The 24,083-nt window shown below is 36.2% G+C and overlaps 1 protein-coding gene across 2 annotated transcripts in view; it reads right to left on the minus strand.

Moving 5' to 3' along the window:
• The window catches only part of smap1.L (small ArfGAP 1 L homeolog), a 90,811-nt gene that overhangs the window by 33,677 nt on the left and 33,051 nt on the right, over positions 1 to 24,083 (minus strand). The window contains exons 5-7 of one of the 2 annotated variants that reach the window (XM_018261973.2): positions 23,872 to 23,947; positions 13,712 to 13,789; positions 11,753 to 11,833 (exon numbers count right to left, since the gene is read on the minus strand). In XM_018261973.2, the coding sequence (XP_018117462.1) occupies positions 11,753 to 11,833; positions 13,712 to 13,789; positions 23,872 to 23,947 (235 nt within the window). The remainder of the gene's footprint in view (positions 1 to 11,752; positions 11,834 to 13,711; positions 13,790 to 23,871; positions 23,948 to 24,083) is intronic. The other variant, XM_018261974.2, reaches the window with a different exon arrangement.

A 24,083-nucleotide genomic window follows, 5' to 3' on the forward strand; every position in this document is an offset into this window, starting at 1 on the left:
CAAGAATAAACATTTATTTCAAGCTTAACCATGTTCATCAAGTGTTCCATGGACAAAAAAAGGAGATGGAAAATAATTTGAAAGCTGGTAAAGCTAAATAGGAAAACAATCAAAGTTCCTGGAAAGGCCCCATCCACTCTCCCAAACCACATATCTGGTCTCCTGCAATTATGCCCAGTTAAACTTACAGGTTTAATAAGTGCAGAAACTCTGCATGTCCAGATCAGCTTTAACTATGCATGCTCAGTTTCAGCTAACAATTAATGTAGACAAATATGGTCCATAACATGGTGCCGGTCAACCCCACTGTGCTACGCTGCTCCTTTTAAACTTGTAAGGTGAATAGGGCATTATTGGGGATGCAAGCTGACGTGGTTATGGAGGGGAGCTTTCAGGGACAATCTTTGAAGAATTGTTATATTATCCTTAAATTAAACACAATCAGAGGAAGTAATGCAAATGCAAAGGAACACATATACATCCCTACCAGTACCTTTTCTGCGGCTGAGGATTACTACTTCTAACTAAAAGCATCTGCATTTTATAGCTCCACTATCTTTTTGACGTGAATTACTGGATAAGTATAGAACATGGCACAGGTTTTTTTTACCCATAGTAAAATTGAGAAAAGGTTTTGGATGGGTTAGCATCTTTTTAATTTAATTTCACCTGATTGAGCTCAAGGGGTCCTTTCAAAGGTAGACTTTTTTCCCTCAAAAATGTAGCAGCACTTGCATTAAACTTTGCAAACCAAGAAGAATGACTTACAGCTTTGTTGCCAGGCTTTCAATAGTTTAATTCATAAGGCTCTAATCCCTTTTAATAAAAGGCACAAAGTTTACCCCATGATGAGAAGCAACCAATAAGATGTTTATTTTTAAACAGGTGAACAGTTAAGTCATATTAAATATGTACTTTATTGAAGTTTAAATGTAAATCAACCAATATGTATGCAAATAGGTTACAGATTTAGGATTCTGCCAACTTTACATTTACTTGCCTATTCTGAATAATTTTCAAAAGCTTCCAATTAAGTAAGAATGACAAGCTGCTCTTATCCTGTCATATCTTGACAACTTCTTCTTACAATACTACTCATTTGAAACATGCATTATATAACATGCTAAGAAAAACAGTTTCCCACAGAAGCTCATTTAGTTTTAACTATTAACTAACCAGTAAGAAGAAACAGCATTTCATACAGAAAAAAATACTGGCACTTCTTGAATGACACATTGCAATCAATAGGGCAATGTTGGTTTGGATCAACATTGAGTTCAGCATTCAGTTCATAAGATTTCTTAGGCTGTGCAAACATAACTTAAAAGAAAAGGCAACCTTTATTATAATACAGTGGCAGAAGAGAATACATTTTTCTCGGAACTGACATTTTTTTCAAAATAAGCCATGGTTTCACTGTAGCACTGTATTCCACCAGAAACTTGGTATAAGTACATCACTTTGCCAGAATCTGTAGTCTCTGCACTAAAGATCTTCTCAGCCTGGTACCTGTGCATAAAACTACAAAATAATCTAACACAATCAATGCATTTGAAGAAGTGTACAGGCAGCCATTTTGATTGTCGTCAGGGGAAAAAAAACATCAGGTGTAAAGAGGGATGCAGAGGTCTGCAGAATTGGATTTGAATGAAAGTATAGGCTCTAGCACACAAAAAAACACAGCAGCAAGTACAATTGTTGTTTTGGGGGTTGCCTGATGCTTTAATGGTAAAGTAATTGTATAGACTATAAGCAAATATGAGTAGTATTTTGGCTTAGTGATGTCATTTATGTCACATGACTCTCTGAAACTTCTGTATTATAATAAACTAGACATTAAGCCCTTTAAATTAACGGGCGCTAGAACATATGTAGTCAAACATTTATAAAAACAGAATTGTTCTAGTCTAAAAAAAATTCGCCACAGACGGTCCGTGGGGCACATGCGCAGTAGCGCAATCCCACGGACACAGGGACTGGACGCAGAGACACTTCAACTTTATTATAATAAATAAAGTACCCCCTGTTGCAAAATATGAAGCTATTAGAAGTCACCTCGGAGTTTCATGACCTGTATAAAAACATGGAAATCCTCAGGAACTTATCCTTATTTACAAAAGGGGTACTTTATTCACTATATATCCACATTGTTTACAAGTGCATTCACGAGTTGCAGTGGAACAACTTGGATGTTACTGAAACACAGTAGAAAATGCTAAATTGAAGTTAAATTCTGGATAACCATGTTGTTTCTACATTGGTCTTATTTGCTAAAATACATGAGCACAGTGGATAGTAAGCAATTCATAAAGGATTCACTTGTCATCAGCTCAGCATTTATTCCTTCAAGGGGACATTTACTTAGGGTCGAATATCGAGGTTTAATTAACCCTCGATATTCGACCATCAAAGTAAAATCCTTCGACTTCCCCGCAATTATGGGCGACCTATAACATCAAATATTTGGGCCAGTTGTATCAAAACCAGACACTAAAGTCATTTACAGACTTGTCCCAAGAATTTCAGTTACCACGTACCATGTTCTACCGGTACCTTCAGGTTCGACATGCTCTGAACGCCCAATTCTCAAATGCACCCCTACTGGAAACCTGACAAGAAGAAACGACTGTCTACTGCATATAATCTGTTAAATTCTCAAGGAGGTAACCCATACGCAAAATGTTATAGCAAATCGGCCCAAGATATCCCTACTTTGGAACTGGATGATTGGGATGATATCACAGCGACCTTTATTCCCACGGTAATTAGTAGTGGGGATAGGCTTATACAGCATAAAATGATACATAGGTTGTATTATACCCCAGTACGTTTGTATCATATGAGATTGACCCGGATAATTTGTGTTATAAGTGTGGTCTGGAACCAGGTACCTTTATGCATGCTTTTTGGTCCTGTATGGTTATCAATACTTACTGGAAGACTCTAGCCATATATTTACAAACTTATCTGGACTTTCCTCCGGTTCTGTTGCCGGAAACTTTTCTACTAGGTCATATAGACCATTTAATTCCGCAGCAAGCTACACGACAAATGTTCCGATTACTACTCTTTTATGCAAGGAAGGTTATTGCACTTAAGTGGAAACTCCGAGACCCCCCCCCCTACGGTACCATTGTGGAAAAAATTGGTTAACAAAGCACTTCCCATGTACAGGCTGACCTACATGAGTAGAGGTTGTCCAGAAAAATTTGTTAAAATTTGTGATGCGTGGACTACGTGTCAAGAAACCAACACAGAAATGGACTAACTCTCCTGGCATAATATGTCTCCTGGACTGTCCAACGGGTGGCCCAACCACCACTCCCCCCCCACTTCTCCCCCCCCCTTTTAATTTTCTTTCCCACTGTATGCTTTGTGTTATTTTTTATTCGATATTCGTTCTTTCGAACAATCGTAGGAAAAATCGTTCGATCGAACGATTAAATCCTTTGAATTGAACGATTCGAAGGATTTTAATCCATCGATCGAACGATTTTCCTTCGACCAGAAATTTATTAGAAAGCCTATGGGGACCTTCCCCATAGGCTAACATTGATGTTCAGTAAATTCTACTTGGCGAAGTAGGGGGTAGAAGTTTTTTTTAAAGTACTTCGACTATCGAATGGTCGAATAGTCCAACGATTTTTAGTTTAAATCGTTTGATTCGAAAGTCATAGTTGAAGTAGCCAAAAAAACGTTCGAAATTCAAAGTATTTTTTCTTCTATTCCTTCACTCGAGCTAAGTAAATGTGCCCCCAAGTGTAAGATATGCAGTAGGCTATCTTTGAAACAGTTTATAACACAAAGAGCGAGTGCAAGTGACAGCTGAAACAAATAATGGAAGTATTTTTCAGTGGCCAAAACTCTAAACAGACTTAATTTTCTTTCCACTGAGTGTAATTTCCAATTGCTGCACTAGGGCTTGTAATTCACATGCTGATTGAACTAAAGCTTTTGTCTGCTTTCATTAAATAGGAATTGTAGCTATTGTGCATAAGGTAATTGGGTTTGTATACATATTACCTAGCTTGCCATAAAGCTACAAATGATTGCATAAATAATTAAGAATTCCCACAAGGAGAAAAATAAATGCAGGCAGTTTACTGGGAGCTCACAGCAGTTGCACACAAAACCCTCCCTTACTGCATCAGAACTGTACAGTCCAGTTATCGGCTAATATCATCATGTATTAGGTGTATTGTTATTATTTTTAGAAAACATACACGTGTATTCATAGTGAGAGTGAATAGCAGTAACATATCATTGGGTTGTACTGTATAGCAATGTATAATTTCAGAGAATAATCTACTGTTCATGCCACATACTTTGGTATTATTGCTCTTCAAACTGATCATAAGGCCCCTTGCATTTAATCGTACTATATTTTTACTTTGTACCAATGAACATTTGGGAGGTAAGATCCTGGAAATTGCAAGCTTTGAGGTGATTTTCTAAAATGTCAATATGCAGTATGAAGTGGAGACATTTGCCCATTCTGTATTCGTCTGAATATGTTGCATTTAAGAACATACTTTATATATAAATATATTTTACTTAGGGGTCAAGTAACTGTTAGTATGCATTATATGTCATAAGAACTCCCGTGGGTATGTTTTGCTATAGCCATTATAATTTGCATGCACGATTATCTTGCTGGTGTCTGTACATGCCAGATACTTTGGTGATGCTATACAGATCTCGCATCAAACTTCAGAAGACCCCTGGCATTCATATTTATAATATTCTATCCTAGTGCTATCCTAGAAAAGTGCTTGGTTAGTAAGGTCTTTGCAGTTTGAAAATTTGGAGAAAGAAGAAGGAGAAGAAGACATAGTTACCAATTTTTAATCCCTGTAAATGTTTTAAATCTGTACAAGCCAGGTATTTCTATAAAACTATACATATTTGGTACAGGTTCCCTAGAGCTTTCCAGGGCTGTTGTAATAAAATATGTCATATACCTTGTTACAGAAGTGGGTATTAGACTTTCTGGCAGATTTAGCAAGTTAAGTTTGTCCTGAAAAACACAATTTCATTTTACCAAGGAAAACTACATTATTTTATATGGTACTGTGCAGAAATCATTTTATGACTCCAATTTAAAACTGAGTGCTCTGCGCGTCTTCACAAATGGATGCGGTTATGATTTGCAAGGCATGCGTACACGAATCTCCTCTTTTCTGAACCCTTGTAAGAATAAACTCTTATGGAACTTGCAAGCAGTTCCATAATCCTAATGAATTGTGGGTCAACCTCTCACTATTCTGTGATTGGATGTGCCTGCTGCCAATGTATAGAGCGAGTGCCTTCTGCACTAAGGGGTATATATAGTGGAGAAAGAATAGGAAGTAGAAAGCATAGTATACAAATATAGATAGAGCAAGCATTTAGAAGACCGTATCTATAGAAGGTTTTTCATAACTTTCATATTTCAAGAAGTGATGCATGTATTTGGATTGAAACTGGTTTTAAGCTACCGTATAAACTCGAGTATAAGCCGAGTTTTTCAGCCCCCAAAATATGCTGAAAAACTCTACCTCGGCTTATACTCGGGTCAAGCGCAAAAACGGTCGCCGGCGCCCAAGAATAGTCTCCAAGAATATTCGCCGGCGTCCAAGAATGGTTGCCGGCATCCAAAAACGAGACGCCAGCACCTCCAATGGGAGCAAGAACCCTCAATTTTTTGATTGAAACTTACCAGAAGCTGCTGCATTTCTCAACCTAGGCTTATACTCGAGTCAATAAGCTTTCACAGTTTTTGGAGGTAAAATTAGGTACCTCGGCTTATACTCGGGACGGCTTATACTCGAGTATATACGGTATATGTCCCCTTTGAAAGGGTTAACATATTCACTTTAATACAGTATGTGAATTGCCCCATTTTAGAGAACAAATTAAAAAAAAAAAAAAAAAAAAAAAGAGGGGTTGGTGTCACTGTAACTAAGCCCATTATAATTTTTTATGGTGTATTATTACAATGGCATTGTGCATACCATTATTAATTAGTAATATTCATATTTTTAAATATTAATAAAATATATAAAGCTCTAAAATTCAGCAGTGTTGTGCAATATGTACATCAGAGATAACCTAAAATATAAGTAAAAAAGGACCTGCTCTACAGAGTTTACAATCTAAACAGAGATGGAACAATCTAAAAAGGAGAAGCGACAGTTTGAGAAGTGAAGTAGAAGGGACTGCAGCCAGGGGACGTTTGGGGATACAAATAGGACAGAAATTCTTTGCAAAGGTGATCAGCTTGTGGGTTAACAGATGGCACTAATCCATTAGTCGGGCCCTGAACAGAAATTATTTCAAGCTGACATAATCTTCACACCATTTTGGATAAGTTATTGTAAATAATTAATATCTGTCAAACCATTTATGCTAGAGTGGAATAACACCCAGTTCATTGTATAGTGGTTTAAGGTACTTGAGGAGATTAGAGCTGATCGTCTAAGATGTATTTTGTATGCAGACAAACTTTCTTGTCTTTTACTAAAGCATATTAAAAACTTGTTCACATTTTCATTGTTACTTATCCTTCAATCACTTCTTGCATGATGAAGATCATTTAGACATACACTATTTCATATATTTACAATATTATGGTACACCGCAAGGAGCTAAAAACACAATGAAAAAGACTGTAGGGGAAGACAGCAGGAGAAGCACTGGGATGGATCAGAAATCACCAGATGATATTGCTCATGCACATAACCTCTAAGACATGGACACAAAGTATCCTTCTACAAATAATTTTGTTATTTAGAACACATATCATCTTGTCCTTTTTCACAAGGTTTCTAAGTTACTCACATCTTTCTGTAGATAGGCCCATCATACTTAATGTATATTGCACCACACAGTACAGAACATCAAAATTAGAGGGAAAAAATGTAATCAGATCTGGGTAAAATGCCCTGTATAATAAACTAATAATAAACAGAGCAGTTACAAACAAAAGGAAGGGGGCATTATATAAAGATCTTTCAAGGGATATTCAGCAAGGTTAATGGAACATGTGGTGTTTTAACGCCAACTGAGAAAATGCCAAAGAATCACTACCACTGTGGCAATGACAAGAAAGTCCTTCTCATTTTGTCCTTCAGTGGAAAACTGGTACGTGTTGTGGTACATAAGGAATTAGCTATTAGTGAATTATTTTTCCCATGAAAAAAATTGACCAAATTTACAATGGTACATGTTGAATATTGCCGTTTGTATATCGACCCTTTGAAATAGAAATCATACAGAGAAAAAGCATTAACGACCATAATGATTTTACCAGTCCATTTAAACTTCTTCAATAGCTCAGAATTAAGAATAAGTTCTTAAGAAGAATTTACTAAAATTGCAGGTATAAGACGGTACAAGAATATATATATATATATATATATATATATATATATATATATACAGATAGCAAATGGAATAATCATGTTGCGTTCAGCTTAGATGGTGTTTGGATAGTATTACATTTTCCACTCCAGTTCTTGCTTCTAAATCTAATCATGTTTTAAAAGCTAATTCAAAGATATGTTTTCTACCAAACTGCCTCCTGGCCTTGAAATCAATTTCTCTAATGTGAAGCAGACAGGGCACTCATTTTACCATAATCAAGGTCAATGTAACTCAATCTATTTGTCAATACACACATTCATACATTTACTGCACATCAACAACAAGAAAATGTGCTTTCTGCACACAGTCTTATTGGTATGGTTATACAACGCATGTTAACTTATAATTTATTATATTAGGGTTGACGTGCTTAATAGTACAGTTAAAGTCTGTTGCTGAGAATCATCTGAATACCAAATCAGATTTTTAGAAACGCTTTATCAAATAGGAACCCCAACTTTGCAATATAGTACTCTATAGTACAATATCAAAATCCCTTCTATCAGCTATAAGTGCCTAGTTCACAAAAATGAAATATGGACAGGGAAATAAATATAATTTATTTTTGGCAGATCTCATCTTTTATTATGTATCCTCTGGATATTGTATCTGAAATTTTTTAATGTAAATTCCTATTTAAAAACATATAGAGAAGAAATATAAGGAACATGGTAACCCCCCTGCATAATATACACACACAACTTCTTTAAAGGGATTCTGTTGTGATTTTTATGATTTAGTTTTTAATTCTAAATTACACTGTAAATAATTCACCCTACAGTATAAAATGTAATTCCTGAACCAGCAGGTGTATTTTTTTTAGTCGTAATATTGGTGTGTAGGCAGCCATCTCAGGTCATTTTGCCTGGTCATGTGCTTTCAGAAAAATTTCTCCTACTCAATGTAACTGAATGTGTCACAGTGGGACCTGGATTTTACTATTGAGTGCTGTTCTTAGATCTAACAGGCAGCTGTTATCTTGTGTTAGGGAGCTGCTTCTAGTTACCTTCCCATTGTTCTGTTAGGCTGCTGGGGGGGTGATATCACTCCAACTTGCAGTGCAGAGGTAAGGGTGACTGAAGTTTATCAGAGCACAAGTCACATGAGTGGGGCAGCTGGGAAACTGACAATGTCTAGCCCCATGTCAGATTTCAAAATTAAATATAAAAAAAAATCTGTTTGCTCTTTTGAGAAACGGATTTCAGTGCAGAATTCTGCAGGAGCAGAAATACTGATGCATTTTGAAAAAAAACACCAAACATTTTTCCCATGACAGTATACCTTTAAGTTTCATTTTTCATCCTCTTATGTCTTTCTAAAACAGGTCTGAGAGGCGGTCACCAACTTTGCAAACTGTTGACCATAAGTTGAACCATTTCTTATCTTTGTCCCTGCTGAGCAGAATCCCTGAGTTTCATGAAAGGCAACTGTTATAACTGATAATATTGCCCAGATGCTGATGAAAAATGTATCAGCTAATGAAGCAAATTGTAGCAGTTCAGAATCTGCACCTAAATCACTGAACTGCCACACTGAAACACCAGAGACAGGAACATTAAATTTACATTTTTGGAAAAAATATTTTTAAAAACCTATTTGAAAATGTCTATTTCTGGTGAACAATCTAAAAACAACTGAACTTTAAAAAAACTGTTTGGAAGATGAACAATCCCTTTAAGATTCAGAATGATTAAATGTACCTAAAATACAATAGCTGTGGGAAGAGCAAATCTGCCTTAATTAGTTCCATAGCAAAGTGCAATATTTCTATTTAAAAAAAAAAAAAGATTTATAGAATTCTATTTCAACCTTTAGCAAACATTTTTTTCCACTCAACACCATCTAAAAAGAAAAAGCGGTTAAATCTCTCAGTGGGGAGAACATATTTTCTACTGAAGAAACAATTCCCTGTGGAAGAAATAAATATTACTTCTTCTAGCCATTCTAGGAGTCCTTGGCTAATGTTGATAGCTTAGAACTAGAACGCCCATCTGCAACCTCCTTTGTGACCCTTTAATGTATTTTTCACCTTCACTTGCAGCTACAATAGAAGTATAAATAACTGTCAAAGAACTGTATGATGGGGAAAGTGAAGAGGTGCCCCCAAACAAAGACACCCCCCCTCATGTGTTTCTAGAAAGGAAAAAAAGAATTGCAAGCTTAAAATAAAAATAAACTTGCTGGTGTTTGCATTAGATTTAATATATAATGTTAATAAGCTAGTAAAAAAAAAAAAAAAATGAAAAGTAGATGGCATAAAATATTTAAATGAATGCTAGAAATATTCTTTGGGCCTCATGTGTAGCCTAACAAAACAAAAAAAGAGCCCACTGAGCATGTGAGTGTCGCAGACACTTTCCAAGATGTTGGCCCCCGTGACAAGCTTGAAGTCCTGGATCATTGCTGATATCGAGAAGCTGAACCTTTAGGCTAATGCAATAATTTAAGTATATAAAATGTGCCATTTTTAGCCATATTAATTTTTAGGGTTTAGTTGTCTTTTAATAGCCTTCATGATTAGTGATGGGGAATCTGTGCTGTTTGAAATGCGAAAAATTTGTGAAACACAGTCAATAGGGGTCAAAATAATTTTGATGCATGTCAATTTTGACATGAGCGACAATTTTAATATGTGCGGCTATTTGGTCCAAATGCATTAAAGTAAAAAATGCGAGCGACAATTTTGAAGTGCACCAATTTTTTTTTTTGACGCTCCAGGATTTTTGGCGGAAAATTGTCGCCTCAGTTTTGCGAATTAATTTGCTTGCACCGAAATGTGGAAATTCTATGCAAATACGTGTCTGGTTAATTTATTTTCCCATCGCTATTCGTGATGTTCGGGTTTTTTGCAGAGGGATTTTGCCCTTTTGCAATCAATTTAAGTGATTCAAGTTTTTTTTTGCCAAAAACTCGATCAAGTCGAGTTCTTGTGCTGTAAACTGCGAACTCACTGAAGCCGGTTTTTTCCATTTGAGTTTTTTCTTAAATTAAAAACAGTTCGAGTTGTGACATCAATCAATGTATACAGAACTAAAATTCGACCGTTAAAAAAATAACTCAACTAAGTGTGATGACTTTACCATAAAAGTCCATTGTTATTGCTATCAATGTTTTATCTTACATTATTTGTGTCTTTTGCAACCTAAAGTCAGAAATTTTTCTTGGTCACAGATTTATATGTATATTTTTACGTTTTGGTACTATCTACCTATATATCTTTAGTACATTGTTTCTTGCAGTGCTTAGCTCTGTGGTGTGTATAGAACCTTATGGACTACTGATGTGTAGGCTGTCCTGATACCCGTAGGTTGGTCAGGTTCGGGCCGACCTCGCACCCCTACTTGTGGGTGGCAGGCGTGTTCGGGTCGAGCTCTTCTTCCTGCTCTCCCCGCCTGCCACCTTGCACTGCCGGCTTCTGGTTTTATAGCCGCGTGCCTGCTCCCCCCACCACTTTTGTGACATAATCTGTGGGATGGGTCTGTCAAAAGAACCGGGAAGTTGGTTGAGGACTGGCGCGGGCAGGTTTGGGTCATCACTATTATGGAACATTTTTAATTTATCTTGTTTACCTGATTTCTTTTTAATTTGCTGCATTTGTTTACAGTTTGTAATGGATGTCTCACATGTAATTTTCTAAGACCCAAAATACGCAGTTAGACCAAATATTCATAGACAATACTTGGGGGACAGATTTATTAAGGGTCGAATAGGAAATACGAATTAAAATCTTCAAATAGTTTCCTGACATTTGATTTTTTTTGGGAGAAAAAAAAACTATATTCGAGTTTCCAGGTCGGTAATATTCGTTAACGTACCAATCAAATTTCGGGTATATTCAAAATTAATTAATTAATTTTTTTTGCATGCATTCGAAATTTGACCTTTGATATATAGGCCTCCCCATGTTTATACACAATATTTTTTGTATATAGGTAGATGCATTTAAAATGTGTAGGTACAGCCATATGAAGAAGAAATTAATTTACTTCATTCGTTATTTTATAAGTGGAAGCAGCATGGACAATAAATGTAATACATGATTCAGCATAATATAGTAACAGTTTATGCCAGACCTATAAACACAAATAAACTAATCAGATGTTTCCTTTCAAAGAGTGGATGTTTAAGCAACTGCTACTTGTTTCTAATATAAACTACAACTATAGAAAACTTTGCACAAGTATAGGATGCATTACCCAGAATGCTTGGGACATGGGGTTTTCTGTATAAGGTTTTTTCCCCATTAATCTGCATCACTGTACCTTAAGTCTACTACAAATAATTAAAATAATAGACAACCAATCATTATCCTCATGCCAGAATAAGGACTGCATGTACTCATGCCTACCTTATCAGCTCCAACAGGTTTAACCATTTTTTCAGGTTCTCTCTCTTTTCTCCTTTCCTCCTTTTTCTTGTCCTTTTCTTTCTGTATACAAGAAGCAACAAAGAAGGTTTAACAAACTCAAGAACGTTTTACAAACCCAATCAAATTATTTTTCATATGAAGACCCAGGAGTGTGCTTTTATTTATATCTATCTATCTATCTATCTATCTGTCTGTCTATCTGTCTGTCTATCTATCTATCTATCTATCTATCTATCTATCTATCTATCTATCTATCCCCCCCTCTTAAATCTATTTATGTGTGTGCTATAACAAATGGAATCATATATTGTTCCCTAAACCCCCTTACATGCACATGACATCTGTGTGAGTAGCCCAAATGCTTTGTCAACAGTGCTTATATAAGACTGGTGTATAGTACAAGTTGTGCTATGGTTGTCACAAATCAAGCCTGCATGACACAGCTGAATGCAAGCCAGACAGGTACAATTAATTTATGATAGAAGAGCTTCTACACAGTATATGTTAACTACCTAAAGACACATAACACAGTATCACTGATAAAGATATATAAATACACTACAGTTATGTTGAGGAGTGTATACACCAGGGCACCTGTATCCAGGGAGTTCTTTACAGACATTTACTGTCCATTTACAGACACAAATGGATTGTGTAAGTCTATGTGAATTCATTTGCAAAGTACTGCAAATATTTGAGCAATGATTTAATCATTCGAGAAAAACAGTACAAAAGCAGTGAGAACTATACATTTTTCAAGTATTTATTAAAGTATAGCATAGTGTGACAAAGCTTTAAAAACATGCATAGTTTATATGGCAGATTGTGTGGTACATTGTAGCAATGTACACTATGTGGCAGTGAAAAATGGTAGAAAGCAAAATTTCTAAAACAGGGCAATGTAAGAGATATTATCTAGAGTCTGTCTTATTGGTCCACATTGGACACATTAGATAAAAGTTTTCACACATGATGCCACTAGTAGTATATCACTAGTGCTTAAGCAGTGCTCAGTCATTACATAGCACATATGTTAGTTATTCAAATTATGTTAAAAGTCAGTAAAAAGTAGCACTAAGTTAAATTCTATGCTGTTTAACATATAATACAAGAATCTGGACAAAGACCACACCCATATAATAGGTTGCACACATGCTTGTTGAAAATAAGCACATAAATCATTTAATAAAGCCAATGTATCATTACAGCTCAATAAAATGTAGCAAGAAATGGTAAATACTGTAAGTCCCACAGACTCTAGGGCAGTGTTCCTCCTAGTATCACTGCTCGCCAGGTTGAATCTCAAAGGCAAAAGTTTACTCTGAGTTGGACACTCTCTTAAAAGTCCATGGTTACTATTCCAATTCCTACGTTTTGTTACTCACGTAGTTCCTAATCTGTTCCATGGTCCTGATCTACTTCAAATTAGCTACCAAGAGGGCCATTCCTGGAAAGCTTTTTCAGTTGACTGCAAGGAGTGATCTGGCTGTGGTGTTGTTAGTTTACACAGGTAATTCTGCAATTCACCAGCGGACGCTGAATTTTGTTTGGTTAAGTGAAAAGGTAGCACAAAAAGTCCATGGTCAACATTCACCATTGCTCTTAAAATATATAATTTTATGAAAGCTGGTGGTGCACACTCAATAATTGTTACAAAATTGTGTAATAATGAATTGTATAAGAAAATGTAACGAAGGCTGTTGTGCATGAACTACAACTTAGCTGACTTTTTAGAAAGAAGAATATACGGTAGTTCTTTAAATGAATGCTTTTGGGTTGATTCGATTTTGTTTTTGTTGTGAGGCAACTATTGTATGCAAAATTTAAATAAAGGGAAACGGATAACTGCCTGAATTATGCACTTTATTTACAAATCATATATGCAGGGGGATAAACATGCTGTTTTCTAGCAAATGTCACACTAGAAAATAAGGGTACCTCCAATTTGTTTTTCTCGGCAGCAGATTGCAGAGAAGGAGAGGATGCCGAGGGCTGCACAGCATCAGAAGACGACGTCTGTACAAAGCAGATGGAAGGGATGAGAAAAGTAGCAAGAAGATCAGAGTTAGTAAATGGCAAAGCAAGCAAAGCAAATATGATTAATTTCCCTCACACTGAAGCTGTGTGCCTGGCAATAATCATACCAAGATACAGAGCACTAAATAGTATAATATCTCAGCACTCAGAGGCAATACCAATATCTATACCATGGTGACAAATGTAATCAAATTCAATACAGTGTGCTTAAAGTAAACTGGTATTATAGATAAGCTAGAATGCATTAAAGGGGATGTACACCTCGACAAAAAAATGTTCATTTTAAAACTTGTCAATAATTTTATTCTTTTTTGTTAATCAATTTATTTTCAAATGGCAGCAGCATTTCTTTCACACGCCAAGATTTTTTGGGGGTTTATATCACATTTAGATATGCAATAAAAAATGATCCCATCAATAGGAGGTTTTGTAGGATTACCATCCTCTGGATCAGGGGTCAGCAACCTTCACTATCAAAAGAGCCATTTTTCCCCCTCTTCCACTGAAGCTGCAAAACATAACACAGCTTATAAACTTTTAAAAGTTAACCTTTTTTTAATTTTAACTGTTACAACAACAAAAGTGCAATGTGTAGGCCTACTTTGAAATAAATTAAACACTGAATAGCCCTATTAAATGCTAGTGTACTCATCTGTTTAAAGGTGAGGGCTATAGACGTCATTAAAATATGCGTCACATCCACATCTATAGCCCTCGCACTTGCTGCAGCTGGATTCTGGAGGCTTCTCTCTTGTCTTGAGTGTGCCACCGAGGTAAGGACCATAATGAATCATCTTGCTGCCGCTCGGCCTTGCCTGGGATGTCTATACAGCCCTTGCACCTGCTGGTGGCTTCTGGAGTGTGCGACCGCGGTAAGATAATGGTTAGCTTATCGCGGTCGCACACTCAATAAGCAGCCAGCAGGTGCGAGGGCTGTATAGACAACGTGACAGCCGCAAAACTGAGCCGCAGCATGCAGGATGAAGAGCCGCATGAGGCTCCAGAGCCGTGGGTTGCCTACCCCTGCTCTGGATGATCCACCTGAGCATTTCTGAAATTAAAGGAGCAATATGGAATTTGAAATATTAAATAGAGAAAATTTTTCTCATCCTAATGCATCAGGAGTTTATTCTAGCTTGAGTTGATTTATTTATTTTTTTTGTGAAAACTCACATGTTCATGTAAAAAAAAAAAAAATTTTCCAAAATGTATTATACCCTAACCCTGAAAATAGCTTGAATCTGAAAATACACTATCCAAAACCTGTTGGGTCATGTAGGAGTCAATGGCATAGGTCCCTTGAACCATTTGAAGATGTTAATACTAGCCTCCATGATGTTCGAGTTTTTTTCAGAGGGTTTTGCCGGAAAACTCTAATAATTCGAGGGATTAAAGTTTTTCCCCGCGGAAAAACTCGATTAATTTGAGTTTTTTTTACTCAACTCTTTTCTTAAATAAGAAACAGTTCCAGTTGTGAGTTTGTTCGAGATCTAAAAAAAACCCTTAATGCTAAAATTCACAGTTTAGTATTGCTATGGTAGGGATTGAATTTCATACTTGTGCATCACATTTAATCTGTGAAAATTGTTTCAGTCTGCAGTTCAAATTTCTTACAGTTAATATTTCTAAGATCTCACAAAGACCAAGTTGTAGACTGCACTGCTGTTAAGAAAAACAGACTAGCAACTTGTTTAACGTTGTGTACAAATCTGTACATCTCTTGTGTTTCTGAAATTATCTATATTCACATCTACATATATTTTTAGCATCCCCATCTCAACAATAAGTCTCTCTTCATGCAGGAGTCAGATTTTGAAAGATAGCCAGCTCTAATACATTGTCTAGACAAACTAATGATGTATTAGAACTGTATTAGAAATCTCCTACATGTTTTTTTCTGAATTAGGGAAAATCCATGATTTGGATCACCAAAACAAAAAACATTTAAACATTAAATACAAAGAATTTTTTGCCTGATTAATAATGAGAAAAAGAAAATCATTGTTAGAGGCAACCCACTTTCTATTTTTACCTTTAATATATCATTTTGTTATTTCTGTTCGCTTTTCCTTTTATTATTTTTCTTTTGTATAATTTGCTTAATTACTATATGTCATATGTATGTGGACACACACACACACACACACACACACACACACACACACACACACACACTGGATCGGACATAGGAGAATGTTCATATTTACATTGAATAACTCAAATTTTTGAAACTTATATATGGATACAATACCATTTTCGTTTACGAGTAATCATATGATACTGTAATTAGAAAAATTTTATGAAAAGAAAAAGAAAATCATTTTTAAAAAATGCCAATTATTTGTTTAAAGGAATACTAACAATAAGGGGCAGATTTATTAAGGGTCGAAATCCAATATACTGCAGCAAACTTGTGTAAAATTTTAAGGTGTACTTTATTTGGCTCAAATGTGAGCAGACATGTGGCAACGTTTCGGGCCTCGCAGGACCCTTTCTCAAGCCTCTTATTAAGGGTCGAAGTGAAAATTAAAAATTTTCTTGTTCAAAACTCCCAAATTTGAATTATGAATTATCCAAACTCGAGTTTTAATTCGAATTTCGAGATTTAACATACTCTGTCCCAAAGAAATCGAATTGGACTATTCATCACCTTAAACCTGCCGAATTGCTGCATAAGTCAATGGGAGAGGTCCAGGGATCAGTTTGGTGATGTTTGCAGGGTTTAATTTTTTCAAATTTGATTTGAGTTTCCGGGGTCGATTCAATTAGTCCGAGCTGAGAAAATTTTGATTAATAATAATAATTTTTTAATAATATATTTTGCAGCACATTGTACAGTCATGTGAATGGGAAGTGTTTGTAGGTGGGGCTGCTGTAGTAAGGAAAAACCATATGGCTTAAATAAAATCTCTGTACCTTTTTGGGTATTATGAATATCCATGGTTATATACTAGAGTAGTATTTCTGATTGCATTTTATGGTAATAATAACATACACAGAGGATAAGCAATTAATCGGGCAAAGTACTGCTTTAGCAGTACATTTGATGTCACAAAACTACAAAGTGTACATCACACACCACCAAATGTGCACACAGCACACACATTTATTTAAACATGGGATGGTTAAATAAGATTATGTGCACATTTGTTTTTTTGTGCACTTGCGCATATTTTATACATGACCTGTTGCCATTGCTTATACTGTAGCTGGCACAGGTCACAAACTATTTCAAATTTGCCTGAAACAACAACAAAATACACAGTAGAGTATAAAATGAAATGATTCTTGCAATGTAAGAATTATGTCCAATCCACTGTGATGGGGAGAATATTCATCTCAACATGCCACAGGAACCAACTGTCGCATTGAGTCAATAATGCTGTTAATTCAAAGCAAGACAGTTTTATAAATATTAAAAGGGGACAAATTCTACTCCTACGAGAACAAATGTGCATGTTGAACTCTTAAACAAGCTAATTTCAAATACACAAAGCATATATTTTAGCATACATGAAAAATACTCTGGAACTGCAGGAAAATCAAAAAAGGAACACGAAGTTCCAAAATAAACCAAGAGAAAAAGAAGTACAGTACAAAATATGCTACCTGAATGATGATTTTGTAAGGATATCTATCTAGAGTTAGTAAGCATGTTAAGTAAATAACAGATAACAATATCAACATTACCATGTACAAAGCAATGGTAGAATTTTGTTGCACAGACTTGCAATTTATAGCAGTGCTTTATAAAAAAAAAAAAATGGTCATTAAAACTCGGCTTCTTTTTTTTAATCTGCACATGTGTAACTTAACTCTGTAATACGTAAGAACATACGGTAGCAATTTAATTTTGCTTCACTGCCATTTACTTAAGCAATAGTATATAGTAAATGTACAGGCTATGATAAGCTAGCCACTTTTAACTTTAATCAAGTTATATGGAAGCAACCTGGGCAAAATAACATTTCAAATTCATATAACAGCAAAACAAAATGTTCTCCAAACAGACTACAGATTTAAATTAAATTTAACTTCTCATTGAGTTAATGAGAAGCTAAAGTAGAGAGGTAATAGAGGGATCTTTCTGAAGGGCAGAGGAGTATCTATAGATAACATGGAGTCATGGACCCAGGGCCCCATGTACCCAAACGCTAATATCTTAAAAAAAGAAAAAAATATTTTAAAAAAATTATGTAAATTGCAGATGTGCTCAGAAGCAATTTTACATTAGGGCTTTAGTATTTGTTTCCTTGCAACAAATAGAAGCATTATTCAACTATTAAGTCACTATTAAGTTAAAACATCCCAATTACAAAAAAAAAAAACCAAGACATTTTGGTTAAAAATGTATTTATATTCCGAGAGAAGAGCAGTTATATAACTGAACGGCTCAGAACAAATGAAAGTTACTATATGTTGGATCTAGGACAGTTATATTTGTATGAAATGTATATAATAATATTTTTAAAGGGGTTGTTCACCTAAAGTAACTCTTTGTATGCTAGAAAAGGCCCTATTCTTAGCAACTTTTCAAAGGTATTTTTTCATTTAGAATAGTGTAATTATTTGTCTTCTTTTTCTACCTCTTTCTAGCTGTCAGATGGGGTCACTGACACCTGCAGCAAAAAAAACTATTGCTCTGTGAATTTACAACTTTGTTATTGTTACTTTTTATTAGCTGCTGAAATTCCACACGGAAGAACTGCTGAACAAAAAGCTAAATAATAAAAAAATAAAACACAAAAATATAGTCTTAGTAAAAATAATCTTAGAATATGAATGTCTAGATCATACTAAAAGTTAAGTAAAAGATGAACCACCCCTATGATATAGGCTTTGCATTCCAATGCAAAATCTCAAATGAGATGGTAAGGTTATCTAAATATCTATCTATATTATCATCTATAAATTTCTCACCTAGGGTATAAAGTGAAGGTAAACCAGAGTAGGAGAGTATATTGAATGCATGACTGAGAATGAGATTTACCTAAAGCAAGAAACGGTCTTAGTTTTAACTTGATCCTGCACATAATGCTCACATCTTTTTACTCTTTCACAATTACTGTTGGATAAATGTTCTTGAGCAAGCTATTTTCAGACTATCTATTAAATGGTTTTAATAAACCAACTCAGGATTTCTTAAATGGGACCTATCATAGTAAAATTGTTTAACTCACCAGAGGTGAGGGCTAATACAGACTGCACTCTGATTGGGGAAAACAATACGATTTGGGCCAAAAAATGCTCCTAGCGAGCAGTCACCTGCAGCAGGAAGTGCGTTCAGGCAGCCATGTTGGGACTCTAAGCACGGGAATAATCAAGGGTATCAACGTTTGCTTATTATATGCATTTGTGTGATGTAAGAAAGGGGGGGGGGATTCCCCAATCTTATGTCTCAATTATGCTGATGAGTGAGCCAGAAGACTCATTACTTATTGGCATATGCCTAGCCGCCACTAGGAGCTCCCAACAAGTGCAGCAGCATATTGCTTGCTAGGAGCATTTTCTGTCCCAAATAACGCTGCACCTTCTGCAGGGTAACAATTTTGCTATGACAAGTGTCCTTTAAGTTCAGCAAATAATACTACGAGAACACGGGGGGGGGGGGGGAACTAGATCTGCAGTAGGAACACTTTTGATAAGACTTTGTTAAGGGAGGATGTCTTTGATATATAACTGCCTGAAGATGATTTGAAACTATTATACACAGCATTAACTGCATAGGCAGAGAAAAAACAAGAAGCAGGGCATGGGCAGCACTGATAATTTTTGGATATCATCATAAGCAAGAATGTTACAAAGGGGTATAATTTGCAAACATTTCAAAAGAGCTGCTATGGCCAACAAAGAGAACAAAAAAAAAAAAGATCAGTAGTAACTGCACATAAAACACAAAAAATACAAAAAGGCTGCAGATAGAAATCATACAAGCAACATGAGGGGTAGCTGTAAGCAAACAAAACATCACAAAATAATATGATGCCTGAAACATACAGCAAGTTCCTTAAAGAGGTGGTTTTTATAAATGAGCCCCAGAGACTCCCTTGTGGCCTCTTGGTAAAATTCAAAACTTCTATTGATCACTTTAAAAACACACATTTAATGAAAGCGGGCAGGGGAGAGCACAGCTTAATGTGTTTGGTGACTCCAACAGTCACTTCATCAAGTGAGTTCCGAGGAAGCAAAAGATTTAGGGGATTATTTAATAAAGGTCGAGTTGATTTTTAACCAAAAAAATATTTGCGTTTTCTAGGGTATTTTTCAGGCAAAACTTGACTTTAAATAAAATAATTTTTTTGAGATTTATTATACCTTAAAACTGGAAATAGCTTGAATCTGAAAATACTCCAGCTAAAACCTGTCAAGGTCATGTAGAATGGCAAAGGTCCCTTTGAACCATCTGAACATGTTTGTAGCCTTCACGATGCTTGGGTTTTATTTGGTGGGCTTTGCTCAAAAGCTCGATTAATTAGAGTGATTAGGGTTTTTTTCTCCGAAAACCCGATCAGTTTTTAACCCCGAATTCAAGTCAAATCAGAAAACATTCAAATTGTGAGTTTATCGAGGTATAAAAAAAATTCACAAACTAGACCTTTAATAAATAACCCCCTTTCATGTTTTTGTGCTGGATACATCATTCACTTTTCATGGCACACAGAAAATGGCTTTGATGCACTTGATAATGGATTGCATACGTTATGTCATCTTTGCCCTATAACATTGCTGACCAATGTCTGGGTTTTTTTTGTTTTGTTTTTTTTTAAGGCATTTCATGTGTTGCTTCATAATGATGTTAAAAGGTCTCAGGTACCCATATATAGTAGGTACCTAGGGGAATAACAGCAAGATGTTTACACTTAGTAATATAGTGTATCATTGTCTGTGGTAATGCTTTTAGAACAGTCAGTAATAGAGAATGTATAAGTATTCAAAGGCAAAACAGGGCTCCTTTTTGATCACAAGTGCTGTACTGCAGGTAATGCATGTATGGTTTTTTTTTTGTTTTGTTTTTTTCAATTCAAATAAAAATTAGTAAAAACCTGTACATGCATTATACATTTTTTCCTTAGTGTTCGCTGATTATTGTAAAGTAAATATGGATTATGCATGACTAAGGCTGGATAAAAAATGCTAGCAAATGTATACAAATGTAATTATGCAAATAATGAGACAAATCCCTATGCACTAAATATACGGTATTTGAAATATCTATAGTATAGTGAAGGAGGTTGCTGCAGTATACTTAAAGGAGAAGGAAACCCCCTGGGCGCAAAAAACCCTCCCCCTCCCGTGTTGCCCTCCCTCCCTCCTCCCCCCTGGCCTACCTGTCCCGCCGGGCAAATGCCCCTAACTTGTTACTCAACCTTCTGCGCAGGTATAGTCCACAGACGCCATCTTCTCCCAAGCCGTCTTCTTCCTGCTTTGACCGGCGTTTTTGGCGCATGCGCAATAGGAGCATTTCACCGGTACAGATCTACTGCGCATGCGCCAAAAGTCTTTTGACCGTGTCTTTTGGTGCATGCGCAGTAGATCCGTACCAGTGAAATGCTCCTACTGCGCATGTGCCAAAAACGCCGATCAAAGAAGGAAGACGACGGCTTGGGAGAAGATGGCGCCTGTGAACTCCGTGGACTGGACCTGCACAGAGAGGTGAGTAACAAGTTAGGGGCATTTGCCCGGCGGGACAGGTAGGCCAGGGGGGAGGAGGGGCAACACAGGGAAGGGTTTTTGCGCCCAGGGAATTTTCTTCTCCTTTATGGTTTAGGGGCAGATTTATCAAGGGTCGAAGTGAAAATTTTTATTTTCAAGTTTTTTTTATGGCTGAAACTGTCAAATTCGACTAGGGCATTGTTAAAATTCCATTCGAGTTTTTCTTTTTAAATTCTAATTCGATTTTCAAGATGTATCATACTCTGGCCCTTTAAGAACTCAAATTTGACTATTTGCCATCTAAAACTGCCCAAATTGCTGTTTTAGTCATTGGAAGACGTCCTTGAATCAATTTGGAGCTGTTTGCAGCCTTCCTGACATTCCAGTTTTTTCGGAGAAAAAACTCGAACCAAGTTTTTAAAACTCGAATCAAATTTGATTTGAATTCGATTCAAGTTTTCGGGTCGATCCTATTCGCCCGGGTTTTGAAAATTCTATTTTTTTTTCTTTTATTTATAAATTTCGATTGGTCGAATTTCGATTGGGAGTTTTTAAAAACAATACAGAAGGATACACCTACAGTATATCTGTAAATCCCAATGCAAAGTAAAAATTACCAAGGGATATATTTTTGGAAATATTCATCTCAATAACTTCTCAAATTTACCTGTTACTAGCTGTTATGAGAGAATACAAGCTTTTGTTTGAACTCCTTGTATTTGTATTTTTGGGCAGTGCATTATAAAAGCCATGTGCCGAATCCATTACTTACCACTAGTTGATGGCTTGCTAACAATCTTGTTTTGGAAAGTGAAATTAACAATTAAGTTATACGTTGTGGTATTTGTTTCCTTTAAGCTGTGCTCTATTTGTTTTTAAAACAGTAAAAGAGTATGCATGTAGTGTTCTTTAGTTTTTAGGTCTGATTGTATATGGGGGCAATACAAACATTGAGGCAATGTTACGAAAATAAAGGAGCACTAAGAAGGTCTGATTCAGACTTCAGATTTGCAACAATTAAGTGCACAGGGTCCTTAATTAGTTTTCTGTGAACCAATGCAAAACAAACAGCTTTTTGCCCACTGCACCTTTTTCACATACCCTATGTTAAACATGAAGTTATACTATCATTGCCACCAAGCTTACTTTTGAATTGTAAAGGACTGTGTGCTTTTTGACCCCTGTATTGGATCAATTCTAGAACATCCGGCGCCGAAATACCTTTCCTCCATGCGATATCCTATGCCTTCTGAATGGTGCATCGCTTGCTTTTGCCATCACTCATCGTCCAAATGCGCAGTCTACCCTCCCCACTCAGCCGTCAGTCATGCTAACTCTGCCCTCAGCCTTCCTCCCTCAGCCTTCCTCCCTCAGGTGTCAGCCCTCAGCACTCAGCAGATAGTCTTGTTCCTAAAGTAACGAGCGACCGTTTTCGGTCCTGCGATGCTTCATTCACATTTTATTTTACTTCCGCTTTTCCATTTAGCGCGTTTTTCAACCAGTAATTAAATAATTAATTAAATGTGACATATACTTTAATTAAAAGTTATATTGTTTTGTTTTACATTATTTAATTACCGGCACAAATGCGGGTGTAAATGAATGAAGCGTACTGGCGTACCTTGCCAAACACTGTCTGTGGGAAGAAATGGCGACGCCTGCAAATGGCAGCTTTAACTTAATTGGTCAAAAGCTAAGACGCCTATTGGCTGGGTGAAAAACGCGCCAAATAGAAAAGTGGAAGTAAAAAAATTTAAAAAAAAAAGGTGAATAAAGCAGCGCAGGACCCAAAACGGTCGCTCACCACTTTAGGAACAAGACTGTTGGCTGAGTGCGAACAACTGAGGGCCAAGGGCTGACACCTGAGGGCTAAGGGCTGACACCTGAGGGAGGAAGGCTGAGGGTGGAGTTAGCATGACTGACAGCTGAGTAAGGAGGGTAGACTGCGCATTTGCACGAGGAGTGACGGCAAAAGCAAGCGATGCGCCATTTAGAAGGCATAGGACATCGCATGGAGGTAAGGTATTTTGGCGCAGGATGTCCTAAAATGCGTTCCGTATAATTCAGCTTTCTCCAGCTGTCCCAGAAACCATTACAGCAGACATAGTTGCATACATCCTCTCAGACAATTTCAAATGACCAGCAGTTATAAAAAAATAAAACAATACATGAAGCATTCAACATTTACAACTTGTATTTTTATACAATTGTGGCAACCCTGTCGTATTTGCTTACAGTATTTAATTTTTTCAAATCTATAAAAGCATTCAAAAAAATCATAGCAACTTCTTAAAAAGCAACATACATTATCTTTGCTTACCATACATGTAACGGCTAAGCTATCATGAGGCAAAAAACAGCCTTTGCTGTCATTATTTAGCAGCTAAACATTAGGAAAAAATACTTACAGTTCCAGAAACAGTGGCATTTTTGTCATAATATTTCTTTCTTTCATATTTATCCCTGATAAAGAATTCAACAGATCTAACAGAGGAGTTAAGGAAAAAAACAGATGATACAGTTTTTGAAATATTGCTTATTATACATATTTGGAACCCAAATACAAAAAGGTTTAAGGGACAAGTTCTTGTGTCTTGCAGCTTCAACGTGGAGGAGATGT

Source organism: Xenopus laevis, chromosome 5L, assembly GCF_017654675.1.
Source record: "Xenopus laevis strain J_2021 chromosome 5L, Xenopus_laevis_v10.1, whole genome shotgun sequence".
Lineage (NCBI taxonomy): Eukaryota > Metazoa > Chordata > Amphibia > Anura > Pipidae > Xenopus > Xenopus laevis.